General features: G+C 40.2%; 1 protein-coding gene across 6 annotated transcripts in view; it reads left to right on the top strand.

Moving 5' to 3' along the window:
* VMP1 (vacuole membrane protein 1) overlaps positions 1-20843 on the top strand; it is a 71972-nt gene that overhangs the window by 7875 nt on the left and 43254 nt on the right. For 3 of the 6 annotated variants that reach the window (XM_069790995.1, XM_069790998.1, XM_069790996.1), the window contains 4 exons: positions 939-1040; positions 3813-3948; positions 6262-6352; positions 8563-8673. In XM_069790995.1, coding sequence (XP_069647096.1) covers positions 965-1040; positions 3813-3948; positions 6262-6352; positions 8563-8673 — 414 coding nt within the window. In that variant the 5' untranslated portion in view covers positions 939-964. Of the gene's footprint in view, positions 1-589; positions 610-938; positions 1041-3812; positions 4008-6261; positions 6353-8562; positions 8674-16091; positions 16260-20843 lie in introns of those variants that run through there. The other 3 variants (XM_069790999.1, XM_069791000.1, XM_069791002.1) reach the window with 3 other exon arrangements.

The raw sequence follows: 20843 nt of genomic DNA, 5'->3' as shown, positions 1-20843 counted from the left end.
TGCTTACAGGGAGAAATGCAATGCAAATAAGATGCTTTAGCTTTGTGGGACTCTCTTTGCCAAAATAAAATTCCAGAAACTGTTTTAAGATTCAAGAGAGGATTTTTAAAGCAAGGAGTCTGGCTACTTTCTTTGTGTTTGATTGCATAAGAATTGTCAGCTGTTCAGGTTTGGTGGTGGTTTTTTTTTTTAAGGGGAAAAAAAAAAAGCAGCTCTTGCAACATTCTGGTTTACGCTGGCTTCCAATTATTGCACTATTTACTCTCCTGGATAAGGAAAACCATAGCTGTTCTTTTGGGCTTTTTAAGGCTGATCTCACTAGAGAGAGGCTAAACTAGCAGACAGAATGTACGCTTTTCAAAAAAGCTTTCCGTCAGAGAGCTCTTGTCCATTGAAGAGTTTATCTTTTCTGGTTTAGAGATATTAGACCGTGCAGAACGTGAGATGCAGTTCTGTATCTTCGTTACCATATTGAGGGCTATTTTTTCAGGCCGTGACGTTTTTGAGGTCTACTTGGCACACTAACTACCTGGAAGCTTAGTGTCAGAATAGATGCTTTCTAATATGAGAATCAAATCTTAAGCATGTCTCTCTCAGGATTGAACTGAGGTTTGTATGAAGCTCTGCTGCTTCTGGAGCCCAAACAGTGGGCTGATTAGTAGAAGGGATTGGTTAACAAGCTTTTGTTCATTGTTAGAAGTGAGGGAGTTTTGTCATTTAAGTGAAAAATTTAGATTTATGTAGGTGGAAATGTTTTAATCTTTGTCGTTGTGGGAATTGAATCACTCTCTCCTTTTTCATAGTGTAATGCAGGATAACTGTGATTTGGATTTGGAGAACTGCTGGATATTTGCTTGTATCCTTTGACTATGGAGGAAATGGGGTCTTCATAACCAGAAATGGAGACATTATGCTTTTTGGTTTTGTTCTGCTATTAGATCCCCATACGTGATTGATCTATGAAATGGCAGAGAATGGAACAGATTGTGATCAGAGACGCATAGGAATGATCAAAGAACAGCACAATGGAAACTTTACAGGTAGGTGGAAAATGACTTAATGTTCTCAGCTGGTCAGCTTGGTGTGTAAAATGGCCAGCACAATAATCAAAAGGTATTTATGTTGCTGCACTTTATGCTTGGATAATGCAAAAAGCCTCAATGCATGAATCCATCTTGGAAACTTCAGTCATTTCTAAATCAGAAGTCTAGAGGATTTATGTATTGTAAAGCCACAGAATAGTTTTATGTCCTGTATTTCCATTCAGTTTTCTCTTATACTCTTTTCTCCTTCCAGAGTTCTTACTCTGTAGTTCATATGTATGTGAGCCCTGTAAATCTGACTTGGGTACCAACAGGGACTGCAACAGGGCTGAGCTAAAAAACTAAACTATGTTGGCAAATATGTGGCTGTAGAAGTCAGGCTATACAGCCCCACCCTTTGGCACTGAAAAGTTAGTACTTGGTAATAAAAATCTGTTTTACACGGGGAGAAATCCAGTTACTAGTCTCCCGGTTTCTAGCTTTTCTGTTGACATTTAGCTTCACTATAATTTAGCATCATAGAATGGTTTGGGTTGGAAGGCACCTTAAAGATCACCTTGTTCCACCCCCCTGCCATGGGCAGGGACACCTTCCCCTAGAGCAGGTTGCTCAAAGCCCCATCCACCCTGACCTTGAACACTTCCAGGGATGGGGCATCCACAATGTCTCTGGGCAACCTGTTCCAGTGCCTCACCACCCTCACAGCGAAGTTCTTCCTCACATCTAATCTAAATCTACCTTCTGTCAGTTTAAAGCCATTACCCCTTGTCCTATCGCTGCGTGTCCCTGTAAAAAGTCCCTCTCCAGCTTTCTTGTAGGTCCCCTTTAGGTACTAGAAGGCTGCTATAAGGTCTCCCCAGAGCCTTCTCCAGGCTGAACAACCCCAACTCTCTCAGCTTGTCTTCACAGGACAGGTACTCCAGCCCCCTGATCATCTTCATGGCCCTCCTCTGGACTTGCTCCAACAATTTATCCGTTTCAATGACAAATTACTAACAAAACCATTAACTGCTTCATCTCCTGCCTTGCCTCTGTTTTTCCTACTAGTATATCTGAAGTGGGCTTGGGTTAATGTTTAGGACTCATGAAAAATAACCTGAAAACATTTCATGAAGAGCTTTGTGTCATTGAATTATCTGTGCTGTGTAATATAGCATAGAAATGATAATCATCTTAGTTTGCTTCCTGTCAGCCTTGAATGTGCCAGTTACATATTTAATTAAGTTTTGTAACCAAGTGATTTCTCAAGTTGTATGCAGCTTTACACCAGTGTCTTTTATGACCTTTACTAAAAACAAGGTCATAAAAAACAAGGTTGAAGCATTTAGGGAATAGAAATTCATGAAGCAATGAATGTGGCAAAACTTAAAGAGGAACTGGTATATGTGTATGTATGGAACAAATCAAAGCCTTTTACTTAAAGGCTTAAATCATTCTGTAACTCTTAAGGCAATGCGGATGTTATCCAGTATTTGCCATTGTAGGATTTTTCTTAGTTCATCTAAAGCAACTGATGCTTTAGCTAAAGCTAAGATTCTTTTAGCTAAAGAATACAAAATTAAATGGGCTATGTGGCTAATGAGGTATGCAATTTCTATGTAAATATTAGCATCTGATAAGGCAACATGTTTCAATTGCTGGAATAAGACCAAAATAATATATCTTCAGTCACAGTATGCTGGGGACTCAGATTAGATTAGTATTTTAAATGCAACAGCTTTTTACAAATTTAAAATTTATGAATATCGCAATGCTTTAAATGTATGCAAATCAGAATACATACATTTTGACTTTGTATAGTAAGTGATGTTTAAACAAGTTTGGTGTCTGTTTGGATACAAGAACTATTTTTGTGTATTTTTCCATTGTTTTGTGGGGGTTTTTTCTCTTATTTCAGAATTCATTTTCTTTAAAAGTTTAAAAATTATTACTGCTCATTAGCTTGATGACCTTTGAACAAGCCATACTCATCCAAAAAATAGCTAGGATTTTTATTAATCTTGAGTGTACTATAAGCACAAAATAACACATTTATTAGAAGACCCTTTCTTCTATACTTGTATGGTAGTGTACAGTGACTGCTCTTACAGGAGTGTTGAGCACTGCATTATAACCAAATCACTGCAATTAAAAGCAACCAAATGTATAGTGTCAGTCCAGCAAAGGACTGTGGTATAAAAGCAGGTCCTTTTCATGGGAGCACTTCCTGTCTGCTGGGCTCATTTTGGAGAAGCTGAACAGCGTGGCAAGGCTTGCCATAGCCTGAGGATCCCGACTGGGCGGATAGATGCTATTATCCAGTTACACGGTGACTGAAGTGTATAAAGAGCACATGTAATTCAATCTAGTTCAATTGGAGAAGTCTGAGAATAGCTTTGGAAGAGAACCAAATTCAGAAGTTCAAAGTGAAACGTGGTCTCTGTAGTGGGTGATAGAGTCGCGTTTGACCTAATGTAATAGCTGATTTGTAACCAGTAGGGCAGTACCTTGCATAAAAGCTAATAGATATGCCAGACTTTTTTGCACCCTGGGCCAATTAGATTCTTGAATGGTTGCCAGCTACATGGAGGAAAAAAGCCACCTTATTTCCTTGGCTGGAGGTCACCTGATTTCTGATGTGATGAGTAGAAAAGATGACTGGGAGCTCACATTAACTTCCTAACAAAGCAAAAAAAAAAAAAAAAAAAAAAAAGTCGGTGTCTTTTTGGGTAGGATAGAATCTGAACTGTCACCCCGTACTTTTATATTTCTGTTGCTTTTCATTTGCAGATTCCTCTTTGTTGAGTGAACGGAAGCGAAGGGACCGAGAAGAGAGGTTGAATATTTTACTGTGGAGACAACCGCTTGTTACCTTGCAGTATTTTTTCCTGGAAACTCTAATAAACTTGAAGGAATGGACCATAAAGTAAAGATCATTTCTTTAACTTCTACTAAGCGTTCTGGGGAAACCCATGCTCTGATTCAGTAGGTCATTCTGACATCTCGCTTTCCCTGATGATTCACAACTTTAAAATTCTTCTTCCAGAAAACATATTTATTTTTTTATATTTTTTTTTATATTTTGTCAGTGGAAGAAAATTGCACACTTCCTTTCTGAAGAGTTGAATATTCCAATTTGAAGGAGTGGGACAGTGTTTAGGGATCCTTAAGGCAAGAGATACTGTACTTATGACTGCAGTGTTAAGTACTGATCTATTAATGTATGTGTTAGTATCGCTGAATGATCTTCAAATAGCTCAGCTAGGGCAAGGTTCAGGATTATGTGGAACTTGCAGTGATGTTTATGATGCTGCAAAGAGGACTTTGCTTCTAAGCTATGTGGTCCCTTTCACAGCAGGAAAGGATTTATTAAAGTACTTTCCCTAAGCATTATTTACACACTGGATAAAATGGACTTTTATTCCGATTAGAAAATTTGCGAGTAGCAGTCCTAACATCCCCTACTAATGCTGAAATGCATAGCTATTTCTTAATGCACTAGGCTTGAGAGGGTTTAAGAGTGCTAAAAGGCAAATGAGTAAAATTGGCAACGGAAAAAGCCAAGAGTAGCAGCCATGCTAGTGCTTGTGTTGGTAACTGGAATCTCTTGTGTTTGGGATCAAGTTTATAATCATTTTCCCAGTCAGAAGACAGGATCTAATATCACCTTGGGTGATTCTGATTGTTTTACTGCTCCTTTGCAGAGTGAGCCGAGATTGGTGATAATGGGCTGTGTCGATTGACCCTTCTGGGCTAGGTTCGAGGTGCTGACACAAAAGATCCACTGAGAGAAACTTCTGTTTTCTGTTTTGATCTTCTGAAATGATTTGTATGAAGAATATCAGGTTTATGTAGTGTAGTCTTAATCCCCTTTTACACCCTGCCCCCCCCAATCTAACCCCCAAACCTACTTATTTTACTGTGTGCATTCTTTTAGCTATCATTAGGAGTTGTTTCTTTGAGAACTGTTTTATCGGGTCTTACATTAGCCATTTCTGACAACCTCCAAGCATTTAAAACCAGCAGAAATAATATTTGAGGTCTTATTTTAAGCTATTACCTGGCTTCCCAGACATGAAATTCTGTTACAGATAGCACTCGCGTCTTCTGTCGTGCAGCACGTTTATGTTGTCTAACACTAGCATGACAATATCTTTACAGAAAATAACACTGACTATTATAAGCTATTAACCTGAGACCTCAGATTGACTCTTAATGATCTCCTGTGTTCCACTTGAGTAAATTGTGATTTAAATGATGACAGTCACTTGAAAATGCAATTGTCATACTAACATAAGCAGCACAAATTATTTTAAAATTAAAGAGAAGTTAGACTGAATTTTTTCAGCTTGTTTAATATGAAATATTTGTGTATTACACGTCTCATTTCTTTTTCTGTCTGTCTAAATAGATAAGTTATGTTCATAGTTTGCTATTTCATGTCTGAGATTTTTAAGTGATGCTAGCACTTGCTTTTTTATAGCATTAGGTGACAGTATAATAGTGTTTCCCAGAAAATAATAAATGTATTTGCTCATCCACTGTTTGTGGCCACATACACATCAAGCAGAGTGTGTATGTAAAACTAAACAGGCCCAGAAGTAATTTGGTATCGGGTTACACAGAAAAACACTTTTTTCCCCTTACTGTAGTAGCTTCCTAACGCTTTATAATTAGCTAAAATGTCTTTATTAAACTTTGAGCTGTTACGAGAGATACTAATTTCAATAGATCAGGGGAACCAAAATAGTGTAAAGATTTGTTCCTCTTACTGTCACTGTGGTTCTACCCACCAGCACACAGTTTGAAATTAGCCCTTCTGTATTCCACCCACAGCTTGTCCCTTGCCCAGGGCCAGCGCAGTGCCCGCTTTGCACTTTCCTTAACCATGGATGTTGTTAATGGTCCTGTGTTTGAGACTGTCTTGGCTGCAGAAGCTGAATATTTGTTTTCAGATTGTTTGTTTTCAGATGGTCACTTTGTTTTTCTTTATTTAAAAAAAAAAATGCATGGCTGAACTTTGATCTCACTTGACAGTGAAGTAGAGATTTTTTTTCATAAAGAATGAAGGCTTCCCAGATATTTTATTGGGAGGTTTATGCTTTTATAATAGCAAACTTTTCAGCTGCCGTTGTCCTTGCTGACTACATCCATGCAGACTGAGTCTACAGGAATAACTAAGTTACTTTGAAATGCATGCTAAATTATGAAAAACCCTAATTGCCATTTGTCTTTTAAGATTGTGGCATCGGCGAAGTATCTTGGTGTCTGTTTTACTGATGCTTGCAGTGCTTACAGCTACGTATTACATTGAAGGAACACATCAACAGGTACGAGGTTTTCAAGTTACTTTCTTTAGTGACTAATAGTTCCTTTCCCTGTGCTAAAGTAGACGTACTGGGATTGAATGGGGTCTTCATGAAATTGTAATGTGTCTTTTGAACTCCTACTCGCTAAGGATATTTGCTCATTCATGTCATGACTGCTCTCTGTGTGTGGATGAGTTACGTTTTAGAGATGGGGAATGATCAGCTGTATCATTTGATCTATTCTGTTGTATCTGTAGGTGTTCCACTTCCCATCTGTTCCTGAATAAGCATACCTCCAACGCTGCAGCACTCCTTCACATCTGCTGTTAACAAGCTTTCAAGAGTGCTGTGAGCTCTTGAGATATAATGTTAAACTGAGTCACGATAGAACTTTGTGGTTTCCAAGGAATGTTTCTTCTTTTTCTATGGAAGGGTCTCCTGAACAGCTAGGATAGCATGTATCTAGCCATAAAATGGTTTTGTGCTCAAATCTGTTTCTGCAATGCTTCTCATACCCCAATTGTTTTCAAATGGTTGTTTAAAAACTTTTTTGTGCTTTGGGTATGTGAAGACTTATGCTTTTGCATCACTTGAAGTGTAAGCCATTGCTTAAGCATAAGGTGATGGTGTTGTCTACACCTTTCCCCTCCCCATTTCTCTTTGAGATTCAGATTTTCCCTAAGGGCCGACAGCCCTTTTAAAGCCTGCAGAGCATTTCCTTGTGCAACTGAATCATCTTAGCTCTCTGACTCTGAAATCAGCAGGTTCCCAGTTTCAGAGAACTTGCTTACACCCATACTGCTATGCTGTGTCACTGGCTGCCTGAGGGACATGCAGATCTGGAAAAGGAGTCCTGGCTTCCTAGGACGGGTCTTGAAATGCACTGAAATCAGTTGCTTCAGCTCATTGCATTCTTGCTCGCTCAATCCCATGGCTGAGACCTAAGCACTTACACGCAGACCAAGTTGGTAGATGGTAAATTGGTGGCCCGTTCCTGATGGACAAATACCTGCTTCGTTAAAAACTGCCCTGGTTGGTGGCCTTGTCAGCGTGAAGGCCAGAGCTTGATGCACTCAACATTTGCTACTAGATGGCTCTTGCAAACTGGTGTCGAGGCGCATGGCCCCTCTGAGCGGGCTGCTGTGCCTCCGCTGTGCCAAGGCTTAGCAGAGTGATCCTGCTCAAGGTTTCCGTGATCCTGCTCAAGGTTTCCTTGAGCCTGCTGGGAACAAACCTGTGCCTCTGGGACTGGCGAGGCGAGTGTGACCTGCAGTGGTCAGCCAGTGCTTGGAGCTCCTGTTACAGGTGGTCTCAGTTGTGTGAGCCAGCAGGTATCCATCCCTCTTCCTCCAGAGCTCCTTCCCTAAAGTCCATGTCCTGGTAGTGCCTCTACCTATCTCTGCGTACCATCTACATATACATGAATATGAGCCACTTTTTTTCAAAAGCATACTCAAAATAGCAAAGCATACTTGTGGTTTTCACTTGGCATTTTCAGGACCTTTTTGCACCCTGGCAGAGTGAAGCCTGGTAAACATCTTGGTGCTGTTGCTCCATGGGTGGTAAAAAATGGCACCTCTTCTTGGGGCTGTGGTACAGACAAGTTGATGGCCTGGCTCATCCTCTTAGTATTGCTTTCATGGCAGTGAGAGGGAGATATTGCTTCCTGTTTCTCCAGTGTACCCAACTGGACTACTTATGTCCAGACTTTCCCATATCCCCTCATTTACACATGTAACACACAACCAACATTTTAGTCTTTTCTTAAAAGTAACAAACCTGGTTACTCACTGGTCCGAGATAAAACATTCAACAGACTAACGGAGAGTGCAGCTAATTCTACTCCTTTATTTAATCTGTTCAGGCAATTCCCTGAGCTGTCTGCTCACTGCTTGGGCTCCAGTAGACACTGTCTGGGGCTTGCTGCTCACTGCTCACACCTAGTATGCCTGTTCTGGATTTCAACTCCCTACTACTGAACCTGAATTTTTCATCTATCTCCTTGGAAACTTGCTGATTCTAAGGCGCGTGGGCTTTTCTTTTGAAAGTGCGCTATTTTCTGTACATGTTTGTGCTGTAATTGTAATAAATTGCAAATAGAAGTATCTAGGATTCTATTTCAGTTGTTGTAATCCAGATAACTATCTGTGGTAGTCTGTAGCTTTAACTTTCTCCCCTAGGAGATATCACCATTGTTGTTTTTTTTCTCTTTTGTGACTTTTCTTTTTCAGTATGTGCGGTATATGGAGAAAAAGTTCTTCTGGTGTGCCTACTGGGTAGGATTAGGCATTCTGTCCTCTGTTGGACTAGGAACAGGTCTCCACACCTTTCTGCTCTATTTGGTAAGGACATTTCCATACCATGTTCTTTCTGAATCGAGTATTTTAATTGTTGCACATTTTAAAATATGTGAATAAAGAATATTCTGTAAGTCCTAAATGTTAAGTACTTCTGAAGGAAAAGAAATGCTTAGTGTAATGCTTCTGGGCACTAGTGAATGCTATTCATGTTTTATACTGTATAACCTTGTTTTGTAGTTTGTATGCTATGTTTGTTGAACTGTAGATATTAGCCTGCTGTTAATCCTCACTTTGAAACAATGAATCAACATCTGCAAGGTCTATCCTCTAATTTCCTAATTCAAATGAAACATTTTCTAGTGTGTGCAGCTCAAATGTTCCCTTTTAAAATTTTTCAGCATACTCTTATTTTTTGGTAGCTTAAAACGATCGTTCTTCTAGCTGAAACCACTGAAATAGGCAGCTATTTTAAAGTTCAGTCTGTATTAATTTTGCTTTGAAAATAATAGCAAGAAAAATGTTTGTCTACAAAGATAAAATAATGTCTGTTCTGAAAATTTGTATGATGTTGTTTATCTCAGCTTAGCTAGGAAAGTTAGGGAAACGTCTGGGTGTGTTTTGCTTTTGGCCATTGGATTAGTTCCTTGTTTATGAAACCACTGTCCTGTATTTAAGAAAAGGATTCGTGGCCACAAAATAATTAAAACCAGTTTATGCAACAAATGTCATCTTGTATTTGGAACAATTACAGATGTTTACTTTCAGAACTGCTTTAATCATTAACAATAACACAGAAAACACTACAAGAAACAAGAAACTCGTGCTTTTCCACACAGCAGGGCAATGCCTGTTAGATCGAACGGCACCTGTATGGGCTGCATTTGCAGTAGTCTTAGACTTACTCTTAGTGTAGCTTCTCAGAAAGTGCAGAGAAAGGAAACTATTGCTAAACAGAAACAAGCTTATGCATGCACGGCCTTCTAGACAAAAATATTACTGTCAGTCTAAATGATTGGAAATGGAAATGCAGTAAAGCCAATGAACACAGTGTCTAAACATTTTTATGTAACACTGGATAGCGCTTAGCAGTGAATTGACAATGTACAGGTCTTGCAGAGACGATGCTGTTAATAGGTTAGGGACAGTAAGACACACGGGCTGGACAGAGGCAGAATCGATCAAAATCATCAGTCCTGAACTGAGGTGCTCTTGTCTCGCTGGAGAGGCAAACCAGCATCGAGTGATGCATGAGATGGAGTCAGGCTCACGAACTCAGTGTCGTGGTTTAACCCCAGCCAGCAACTAAGCACCACGCAGCCGCTCACTCACTCCCCCCCATCCAGTGGGATGGGGGAGAAAATCAGGAAAAGAAGTAAAACTCCTGGGTTGAGATAAGAACGATTTAATAGAACAGAAAAGAAGAGACTAATAATGATAATGATAACACTAATAAAATGACAACAGTAGTAATAAAAGGATTGAAATGTACAAATGATGCGCAGGGCAATTGCTCACCACCCGCCGACCGACACCCAGCCAGTCCCCGAGCGGCGAATCCCTGCCCCCCCCTTCCCAGTTCCTAAACTAGATGGGACGTCCCATGGTATGGAATACACCGTTGGCCAGTTTGGGTCAGGTGCCCTGGCTGGGCATGAGAAGCTGAAAAATCCTTGACTGTAGTCTAAACACTACTGAGCAACAACTGAAAACATCAGTGTTATCAACATTCTTCACATACTGAACTCAAAACATAGCACTGTACTGGCTACTAGGAAGACAGTTAACTACATCCCAGCTGAAACCAGGACACTCAGCTCACTTTGGGTTCTCTGCCAACCTACGGTGGGAGTAAAAAAGCAGCAGGATGGGATCACCAGCTATTCAGCAGGACAGAGAGGAAGGGAAAGTATAGCAATTCCAAGTTTGCTGCAGAAATCATTGGTCATGATTTAAATCAGCAAGCAGGAAACAGTTTAAATGATAGATTTTAATCTTGTTGTGCTTTTTCAATATTTTATTAGGCTATCAACCAGTGAGAGTCAACTTAAGATTCCTTCTGACCAAAGATTTCATGTATTTAGACATCCTCTTTGAAGCACTTTGGAGAGCTTATCATGCAGTTCCTATTCTTAATTTTTACACCTGTCAGAAATCCAGTAAATAAGAAACATTATCCACCACTTCTAAACTGTATTTGAAAGTGGGTCATGTTTCTTTACTGTACATTGATCTGACACAGGGCAGCAAGAGTGCTGTCATTTTATACCCTAGGCCACTCCAAGATGATTTTGTCACATAAAGAAGTATTCATAAGACAGCACCACTTCTTTTTTCCTCTAAGAAGGTGTAATGAATTGACCTTTCTTTTACTCTGTATTTAAAAATCCAGATGTTTAAATAGTTCTAAATTACTTTTAATAGAACACAAATTAAATTTCATAACATATGACTTAGGTTTTCCTGTGGGATATGTGCACCTAGTGGATGTATTAAGGCCATGACCTGAGCTGACTTTAAAGAACCATATATACAAAATATAACTTCTCTGTTGGCTTATTAATATAATTTATGGTGGATGTATAGGAGGTGAACAGCTTTGCAAAGATTATAGTGAGGTGCACCACCTAGGAAAAGAAATTTAGTTTAATATTGTTAGCGAAGATATTTATTTGGAATGTAAGAGGCAAGGTTTCACGTAACTTTGTTAGGGGAAAAAAACAGACAAAATAGATTTCACTGAATAATTAGAAGGTGGTTATAGAATAAAATGTAATAAAACTATACCAGCAACATCTAATGTGTAACAATACAGGAGAAATACTTGTTTGCTTTAAATATGTAAGGCAGATAAGCATTTTTCTATTACATTGAGGGAATTCCATAAAGGCAATGAGTGTAGGAAGAAGGAGGAGCAAGTATTAATTTTTCTCTTTTCTCCTGTGCAAGCTTTAGTGGTTAGCATGGACTGTAAATTTAGGACAATTGCGTTTTCTGGGCACTGAAGGCTTGTCTGAACACTGAATGGTTCCTAATTTGGTGGAATATGTGTGGCTCTGTAGCCACTAGATGGCACTGGGAGTGTAAAAACGGAAGTTTATTGCCCTAACAGTGTGTTGCCATCTTAAGTACCTGAACTGTTAATATTCTTGTCAGTACAGCTATATCAGCAATATCTGTACATAACATGCTATCAATGTAGTAATACACTCCTTAATATCTCCTCAGTTTGATTCTACACCTTGTGTGAAAGGGAACACGGAGTACTAACTTAAGGCTGTTGGTACAACTTTTAAGGGTAAATTGTTTCAGAATACTGTTCTGGATTTAACCCATCTGGAAACAATGCAATTAGGAGCTCCAGCTTTCAAAAGGAGGAGTTTTAAACTAATTTGCTTTGTTAGTTGTGCAGTAGTTGCCTCTCAAAGTAGAAATACGATAGGTTAAGTGGGGAACTCGCTATATTAACTTCTACATTACTGTATATCTAGTTTTGATGTTCCCTATACTTTAATTACATTTCTTCATTATGCCAAAACTTACTCTTCTATTGATTCAAAGAAATGAAAGTTACAAAGCAGCAAATCCTCTTCTGCTTTAGTGCCTGGGTTTGCTGGCAATAGAGAATAGACTCAGTAAGTGTTTTAAAATTGCTTATAATTAATTGCTCATTCTAAACCTGTGTGTACAGTGAGATTGTTGGGAATGCAATTACATGCTTAGAGAACAATGCTCTTGGGCCCACCCATGTGCTGCTGAGCTCTTGTTGATGCTTGCAGTATTATCTCTGCCATTAAGGGCCAATGGGTAGGAATTGATGGCATGTAGGCACCTGTTCAGACAGTGTGCCTGAATTTCTTCAGCTGTGACACAGGTGCATCTTTTTTAAATATAGCCTTCCATTTACTGCATACAACTATTTTCATATCAAACCGTTCATAAGCACAGCCTGTTAGCTGGGCAAATCATAGAAGTAGTTATGCAATAGATGCAGTATATGAATGACTCTGGATGTTTGCTTTCCCTGGCCTGGTTAGCTGTTTTTCCAGTGTTGAAAACTGTCATTTGTCTGGATTCTTCAGAGCAGCTCTCCCCAGCTGCTTTTTGCAGCGGCATGAATTCAAGTGCCAGGAGAGATCCTGGGGTTAGCTGAGAAGAGATTACTTGGAAACAGTTTGCTTAAGGTAGATTTTACAGTCTAAAGCAGTCTCAGTGGGGGGGGGGGGGGGGGGATGTTACTGCCCCTGGTTCACATCTGATTTGGATTTTGTTGGTCACTAGAATATTCTTGCTGCATACGTCTTGGTGTAGGAGGGAGAGGTCAATTTTGTTAGTTTGATAATAGGCTTTTTATTGTTACTTCTGTGATTCAAGAACTTTCTATACGTTATAAAGGGTCTGTACATCTTCTGCTGTGTTAGCTCCTAGTTTAATGCTGCTTCCTTAGTTGTAGCTGGCACTAAATGTAAAATTTGACATGGCTTTTCGGGAAACAATTCTCGTGCTGCAGATTGGCACTGAGATAAGGGCTGGCACAGAACAGATCTTCAACAAAGAAATAGGGAAGCAGGCCACTCTTCCAAGAGTCCTTTTTATTCTGACACTTTCAAAACAAGTCTGCTGGCTTATTTTCCCAAAGTCCATTAAAGGTTTTTTCACAATTCTTTAAAAACAACGCTTTAAAAATAGTAATCGTGATGTGGTTCTGTAGGAAATAAAACTATTATGAATAACGACTCTAAATACTGTTTTTAGCAGCATGCAATTTTTCTTCTTAGTCCTGAGATGTTTTCTCTTCTATTGGTGGTATATTAAAATACAAATGGCATGAATCACCTAATTACAAAAAGAAGATGACTGAGGGTAACTCATCAGGAATTTCTTGCGTTTGTACATCTTGGAGAGGTCTGTTTGCTGCTGCAAAATGAAATGAATGAGCTGCCGGAGGGCCGGTGGGCAGCGGGCTCCGGCGGAGCGGGGGACGCTAGGTGGAGTGCGTGGTTGGGACTGCGCCGCCGTTGCCATCTTCACCCAACTCTCTGCCTCGTGATTTGGTTTCACTTCAGCTCTGGCAAATGGATTGCAAAAGATGCGGCCGAGGCAAACAAAATCAGCTTAGAGTTAATGCCTATCAAAAAGCCTTGCGCGGGAAGCGGGTGATAAATGTCCCTTCTGTGTATGGTCTGTTATAATCTGTAATGGTGGGGGATGAATGGAAGCGAATTCCTTACAGGTCAGAAGTGCAGAGCGAGCTTTGGCTGTTTGCATTTGTTTGTGTTTTTTGTTTCTTAAATATGGATCTCTGCTTGCTCGCTGATAGAGCCAAGTGGAGCAACTGCTGAAAAGTTTTTTGCTGGTGGCCGGGTTGCGGACTAGCACAAACAGGAAATGTGAGGTACAATAGGAATGTTTTGTGTGCGGAGGTCACACAAGAGTTCGCATTTTTTCAGAACTGTAATATGTGGGTTTGTCACTTGATTCTTACCAGGGTGTTCTGTAGCAGAGTGGAAGAGAGGACAGCAATAATTTCAGGCCATGGAAAAAGAACAGAAAACTGCCTTTAAAGAGAAGTGAATTGGAAAGACGGTGTCCTTATTGACAGTGCTGGCTTCAGAGAGCTGGTTTGAGTTTATCTGGGTTTGAGGGTTCAATGTCCTGCTTTTGTTCTGAATTGGTACCAGGGTTTGGCTTTGGCGTGGGGTCACATTCTGGCCTCCTGAAAGTGTGGTGCTTTGCAGCTGACATGAGTTGTGTTTTGGCCCTATCTGAATTTGTATAAGTTAGAATCTGAAGATTTAAAATCCAGATATCTTGTGCAGTAATAAGCCCATTAGCTTTAAAAAAAAAAAAAAAAAGAGGTGGTTGGTGTAAATAATTAAAAAAAAAACAACCAAAAAACCCCCAACACAAATAAAACCCACCTTTTCCTGCCAGGACTACTGAAGACTTTTTAATCAAACTTGATTCCTTTTAGTTATCTGGTTCCAGGAGCTGAGTTTGTAAAGAGACTCATGATAAAATTAACTAGAGTGGTTCTAAAACAAAAAGCTTCCAAAACAGGGCTTACTCCTCCACTTTTATGAAGTAGACAGAGAACAATTTGGAAATCCACAGAACTTACTCTCTTTTTTTTCTCCATTTATTTACTTGTGACTTTAGTACAGGAGTATTTTCGTAGTGATTGTCAACTTCAGGAGAAGTGTTGCTCTTTCCATGTGGATCCTTCAAAACTAGTGTGAGTAACCCAGAACACTATGGGTTCTGTGTGTAAAGGAAAAAGTGAGAAACAAAGGCTGAGCTGCCTCAGCCAGGTGGGAGGGTGCAGCAGTGCTCTCCTTCCCAGTGCTGAATTATTTTTGTTAAGCGAGGTGTTCATTTCCAGCCCATACTGTTCTTCAATTCACATGTCAACCTGAAAGCCTAAAACAAATGAAATAAACGGTCCTGTCTAATATCTGTGCTCAGATTACTGCTATTGACTTGTTAAGGTAGTTGAAAGAAAAATACAGGGTGGGTGCAGAAGACAGAAACTAATTCTAAAGTAAGTTGAAATGGATCCTGTTTGTGTGAGGGTTGTTTGTGACTCTTACTCTCTCATTTGTTTCCTTCATGCCTTTCAGCCTACTTCCTCCAGCTGTCCTAAGCTTTTTACAATGAACTGAAACATCCTGGAATACTTGAATCAACATATAACTTAAAAAAAAAAAAAAAAAAAAAAAAAAATCACTTTTGACAACCATCTCTGGATGGCAACTCCTGCTTATAGCTCGCATGGGCTCTGTTCCGCTTGAAACTGCAGCGTTGATATTAGTGCACTGATGAACTGGAAGTGTCCAATGAATTAAACTGGACACTGCTGCCAGATTAGTTGTGTTACCTGGATGTTTCTTAAATCTTCTGGTGGCTTGCTTGCATTTAAAAAACCCTGAGATTAAAAATGGTATGTTCAAGGAGAAATATGTTCATTTGGAGTCTTAGTCTTTCGAAGTGCACCCATTGTTGTGTATGTCAGATACCAATAGATACCTGCAGAGAACAAAACCGGTGCTTCTGGTTTGGATTGTGCTGTGGAAGAACAATCCCTTCAGCTGCTGCAGCTCAGCCTGAGAGATGGCGGTCTGAGCCCCAAGCCCCCAGTCCGGTGCGTTAACGTGAGTTGAAATTGATGGTGGTTTAAGTTCTGGGTGCCAGCCTGGCAACTGCCAAGCAGACACTGCTGGTCCTGCTGCCCTGCTCTGAGGGTGGTAACCTTTGGTATAGGGGCTGGTGGAACAGCTGGAAGCAATAACCTTCCATATTGCCCCACCATGAACTGCCGGACCTCATGAGTCAGAGCCCGAAATGGTGTGACTGCAAGTTCCATATATGGCCTCCAGTGCTGCTGAAAGTGGCGTACGTCAGAGTCTGGATGGTTTATCTAAAGCTGGAACTGTGGCAATAAACAGCTAATGTGAAGCACCTCCATCTGTGCAGGATTAGCTTGCTTCAACTTTTCAGAAGTCCACAAAATATTGATGTCGTACTAGTATTTAAGCTATATTTGAGTGTCTTGGCCAGCCATAGTGATCTGAACTTGCACCAAGCTGAGGAGTTAGTAAGATGATAGGTACACCCTCTTCTTCCTTTTGAAGGTTGATGGACTTTACCTTTTAGATGCTGATGCCTTATTTTCGTTATCTGCTCTTGACTTCCTCGTCACTGGTTCTATGTCTCATAACTCTGCTGGGAGGTCACGTTCTGCTTTCTCCTCATTTGCTCCCTTGGAGTTTCTGCTCTTTTTTTTTTTTTTTTTTTTATGCACAGCCTGAACTTTATACTTTTTATGTCACTGCTTCCTTAAACAGGCTGGAAATAATGATAACAGTGCAAGACGATCTCTAATTGGAGACGTTAAAGCCAGTCATCACTCCTAGTGTCAATTTGAATAGATGCTGTGATTTATTCTTCAGAAATAATAAGTGGGTGGCTAGGGAAGGGCAAGGAGAGAATGCTGACAGATTATTTTTGTCTTCTGTCAGCACCAGAGCATAAACTTGGATTCTTCCAATTGTGTCTTTCCCTGACATGAGTCTGTTTGCTCCTATAGAAAGTAGCGTGGGCACAGCCTTACAAAACATCTGCTTTTCGTGTTACTCCTCAAAGTAGCGACGTGGCCCTGTTATGCATGCAGTGGTACCACGTGCCTGCTCTCTCGGTGGTTCTTATTCAGTCATATTCAGAGCTTGTGGCTCATCGTTTGGAATTTCCATCAGCTCTGCACTGTGGGGCAAGGCTTGACTGAAGTGGGAATAGAAACTTGGTAACAGACACATGATTGTAAAATTAATACATTGCTTGAAATGCCATGACAGTCTGCTAAAACTAGTCCTGACTGCTTGATGGATGTTTGTCACTTGAGGATGCTCTGGGTACAGGGTCCTTCTTCATTCTGAGCCCTGTTTTACCACCAGTGCTGCATACCAGACGTTATATAAAATCACGAGACATTTTAATCTTGTAACACAGACAGACAGACTAGATTGACATATTTACTAGCCACCTCCAGATCAAGCTTTTCTCTCTTAACCACAGAGCAGTTTTCTTTGTGGGTAGTTGTCCACAGCTCTTGAAGATAAAAAAGATGCTGTAACATGGTGTTACTTTCTTGAGAGGTGTAATGACTTCATAGATAAGTATGAGATGAGTCGCAGCCTGGGGCAACGCTTGCAGGATGTTTCCCATGAGAAGCAAGCTTTTGTTTTTCCAATTTATCTTAATCAAATATAGCATGACATGTTTCCCCCCTGTGGAAGGGCCGAGTCTTGAACCCAGTATGAAAAGCAGTGTATCCATGGAGGAAAACAGATTTTTAGCACATTAAGTTCAGCAATGAGTTCAGTGTAATATTTTTCTTGCTGGCAGACATATCACTTTTCTTTGTGAAATGTTTCTAAATTACAGCCAGTCTAAAATTATATCTTCCCCAAAAATAAAAGGTTAAAATTAGATGTAGTTGTTCTTGTGCTCATATCACTTCAGCAGGGTGGCTGTTCTGTGAAGGGGCATGTGAGAAACCAACACTTGATACGGAGTTTGTTTATAGCTTTAATTGTGTTCACAGGCTAGGTGCAGGGAATGATTAATAATGTGAAAATATGATTCATTTTTAATTGGGTATTCAGTCATTTTTCCTTATGGTAAAGACTCTTCTGTTGTAAGAATTATACGTATCAGCATGTTTTTAAGGATTTTTACTTCCTGATTTTTTTTACATGTGCCTGCCGTCTCTTTCTACTTGCACTGATGAATTTCCAAGCATAATTTATAGATAAAAAGATTATACTTTCTAGAAATTTCATAATACAGCATTTAAAGTAACTTATTTCTAAGCATTAGCAGTGTCTAAGTTGGGTGCCTTCAATCACTGAACTAAAACTTCTCTGAAGGCCTGTGAGTTCAAGAGTTCGAGGTTGTCTCATCGAAGGTATCAGAGCTGTGTAGATAGGGATTTCCAAACTCCCCTAAATTACTATTGCTAAAAAATAGATTTATGTTGAGTTGATCTTGATGACCAGATCTTGTCTTGTTTGATTTGTAAATTGTACAGATATTTCTAACAAATCGCATTCCAGCCTAACCACAGGCTCCTTCTGGTCGTCAGTAGTGGCGAGCAAATGTTTCTCACCCGAGTCAGCAGAATGTTTCTCAATTTCTTCTGTTAGCCCTTGTTAGTGCCTCCTGCAATTTAAAAGGGGGAAAAAAAAAAATCATTGGAAGAGGTTGAGGGAAAGACAGTCGGTGTTCAGGATCTTACATGCCTTGAATTTCAGCGACTCTTCCTGGTTTGGCAAGCAGCGTGTCTACTAAATCGCCTGGGTTTAGTATTTGTTGTCTGGTATGACAGGGTTTGAAGTAGTTTTGCAAATGCCCTTTTCAAAGGTAGAGCTGCAGTTAGAGTCAAAGAGGGGATATCTTGGAGGCCCTCCTAAAGTGTTGAAATAAACTGAGCTATTGCAGAGAGGCAAAGCACTCGGAGTATTTACTGCAGCCCCACGTGGAGGAGGAGGAGAGGGTGGAGGAGGTATTACTTGTGAAGAGGACTAAACAGTTGTATGAGAATTAATCCTTCTGGCGCAGGGAGGAGTACAGAGAAAACATCTGAGTGTATATTGACTGGGATTTTCCAAAGATGGCACCTAAAGCTCCTTTGAAGTTGGTTTCCCGTTCCATTTCAGAGTTAAACAGTCACTATTGCTAAACATAAAGCAAAATGGCACCTCTCTTACGAAACACCCAGCGACCCTCCCACTCTTCCTCCCCCCCACCCATTGCAACCATGGTCCTGTTTAGCCAGCCATTGTTTTGAGGTGCTTGGTAACCATGGCTTTGTGAAAGTATAATGCTCTATGTGAGCTTTCAGAGCTGAGCTAGAACAAAAGCAGATGTCAGAGATGTTGCATGCAGCCTGCCAAGCTGCGAGACGTCGTCCATTTGACTAGCAGGACAGCTGGGCTCCGCTGCCAGAGGAGGACACAGGATTGTTCTGCTTTCCTTTGGCTCGCTCTGAGTTCCAATACTCCACACTTCATCACTCTAAATGAACCGTTTATGCTTTATTTCTTATTCCAGTTAAAATGTGGCTTCTGCGGGTTCCATAACTCCAACTTTTTTCCATTATAGAATTGTTTACATTGCAGTGGATGAATTATGTTCAACTGGCGTAGTCTTCAGGTGGCTCATGGGCCGTTTACAGCTGCTTTGTGAAATGCCTTTTTTTCCATTGGCGGCTACTTGTAAAATTTTTTCTTTTGCAGACATTTGTTGAGACTGGGAGAGCTCTCTTAACAGGAGGCAATGTTTTGAGACCATTAAGCCATTTCAAGGATGGCAACTCTTGAGAAGCTGCTCATGGCAAGAAGCTCGTGCAGCAGTCCGCTGTTAGGCATTTTGTCATTGCTTGCTCTCCTGAGATTGTACGGTCTTCTTCACACACCCTGCATGCAGTCAGAGAAGAAATGCTGGTAATGCCATCACTGAAACCTTGCAAGGGTGTGGGGCCCTCGCTATAGTAGCGACTAAATTTGTCTCTTACTATTATAAAGCTGAAACTAACAGTCTCCCATTGCAGCTGGCTGTAGTTACACTGTAGTGTGGTATATCTTCCAAATTTTGTGGAACCGAAAACCATACTTCTTGATTCACACACCGTATCTCACTGCCTTGGCAACGACCTTACCCTTACTCTCAAGGGAACGTAGGAAATGGTCATTTACAACTCAAGTACCGGGGGGATTTTCTCCATGCAAATTTGCTATTCAAGAGAATTTTATTGCCGATTTCTGCAGGTGAAGACCATTAATTTAAGGAAGATGGCTTGAGACCTTTTTTGTCCCAAGGTAGCTGTCAGACTGGGGAGCAGCAAGCCGGGCGTGGGATTAAATACCCTAAGTTTCAGAGTACGATGGAAAAGGAGGTTCCCAGGTTTGCCATAAATGTACTTTACAGTTTAGGAAAGTTTCAACTCTCTTTAAGTCTGTCCTCGATGAGTAAAATAGAGATATGTTATTTGTTTAGATATGAAGCTGCTGGGGACAGGGATGATCTTGCTGCAAGTACCAAAAAGGAGTTAGTTGCCATTGGAGCCTATAGAAATGTCAATAGTATACGTTATTAGTCATTGGTTCATTCATCCATTCTTTGTTCTCCCTTCCATATCAAAATCACTCTTGTGTGCCAATTTCTGGATCCTCTCTTTTTCAGTTTTACTTCAATGTACCTTTGTTTTTCTTTTTCTTCTCATTTATCATCTCAGCAGGCTGCATCTATGTATTCATATAATCCAAAGTATGCCAAAGCACTTTGAATTAGTCTCCTGTAAAGTAACGAGAAATAAATAAAAGAACTTGCTTGGTATCAGAGCAGCTTGTCTTGCACCAGTTGCATGCCAGAAGAATGGTTTTATTTTGAATTGTTTACATATGACAACACTAGTTGCAGCTGTCGTATAGAAAAATATAACTGGTATTTTTTTCAACATTCTTTCTTCACTGCTACTAAAAAATTACAGTATCACTGTAACTGCGTAAGTCCAGTGCTCTGGTCCCTTCAGTGGGACCTGAAATGTTGACGTGAGTGAACCCAACTAAAATCTTCTTCCCAGCAAGTCCAGAAAAAGCAATGGAGCTTCACCTTTTGTGTGAGACCTGCTGTGGAATTTCACCCTTTAATGTGCAAAT

This window comes from Haliaeetus albicilla, chromosome 9, assembly GCF_947461875.1.
Source record: "Haliaeetus albicilla chromosome 9, bHalAlb1.1, whole genome shotgun sequence".
Taxonomy (NCBI): Eukaryota; Metazoa; Chordata; class Aves; order Accipitriformes; family Accipitridae; genus Haliaeetus; species Haliaeetus albicilla.
Note: the sequence above shows the minus strand (reverse complement) of the source record. Positions and strands in the feature narration are given on the sequence as shown.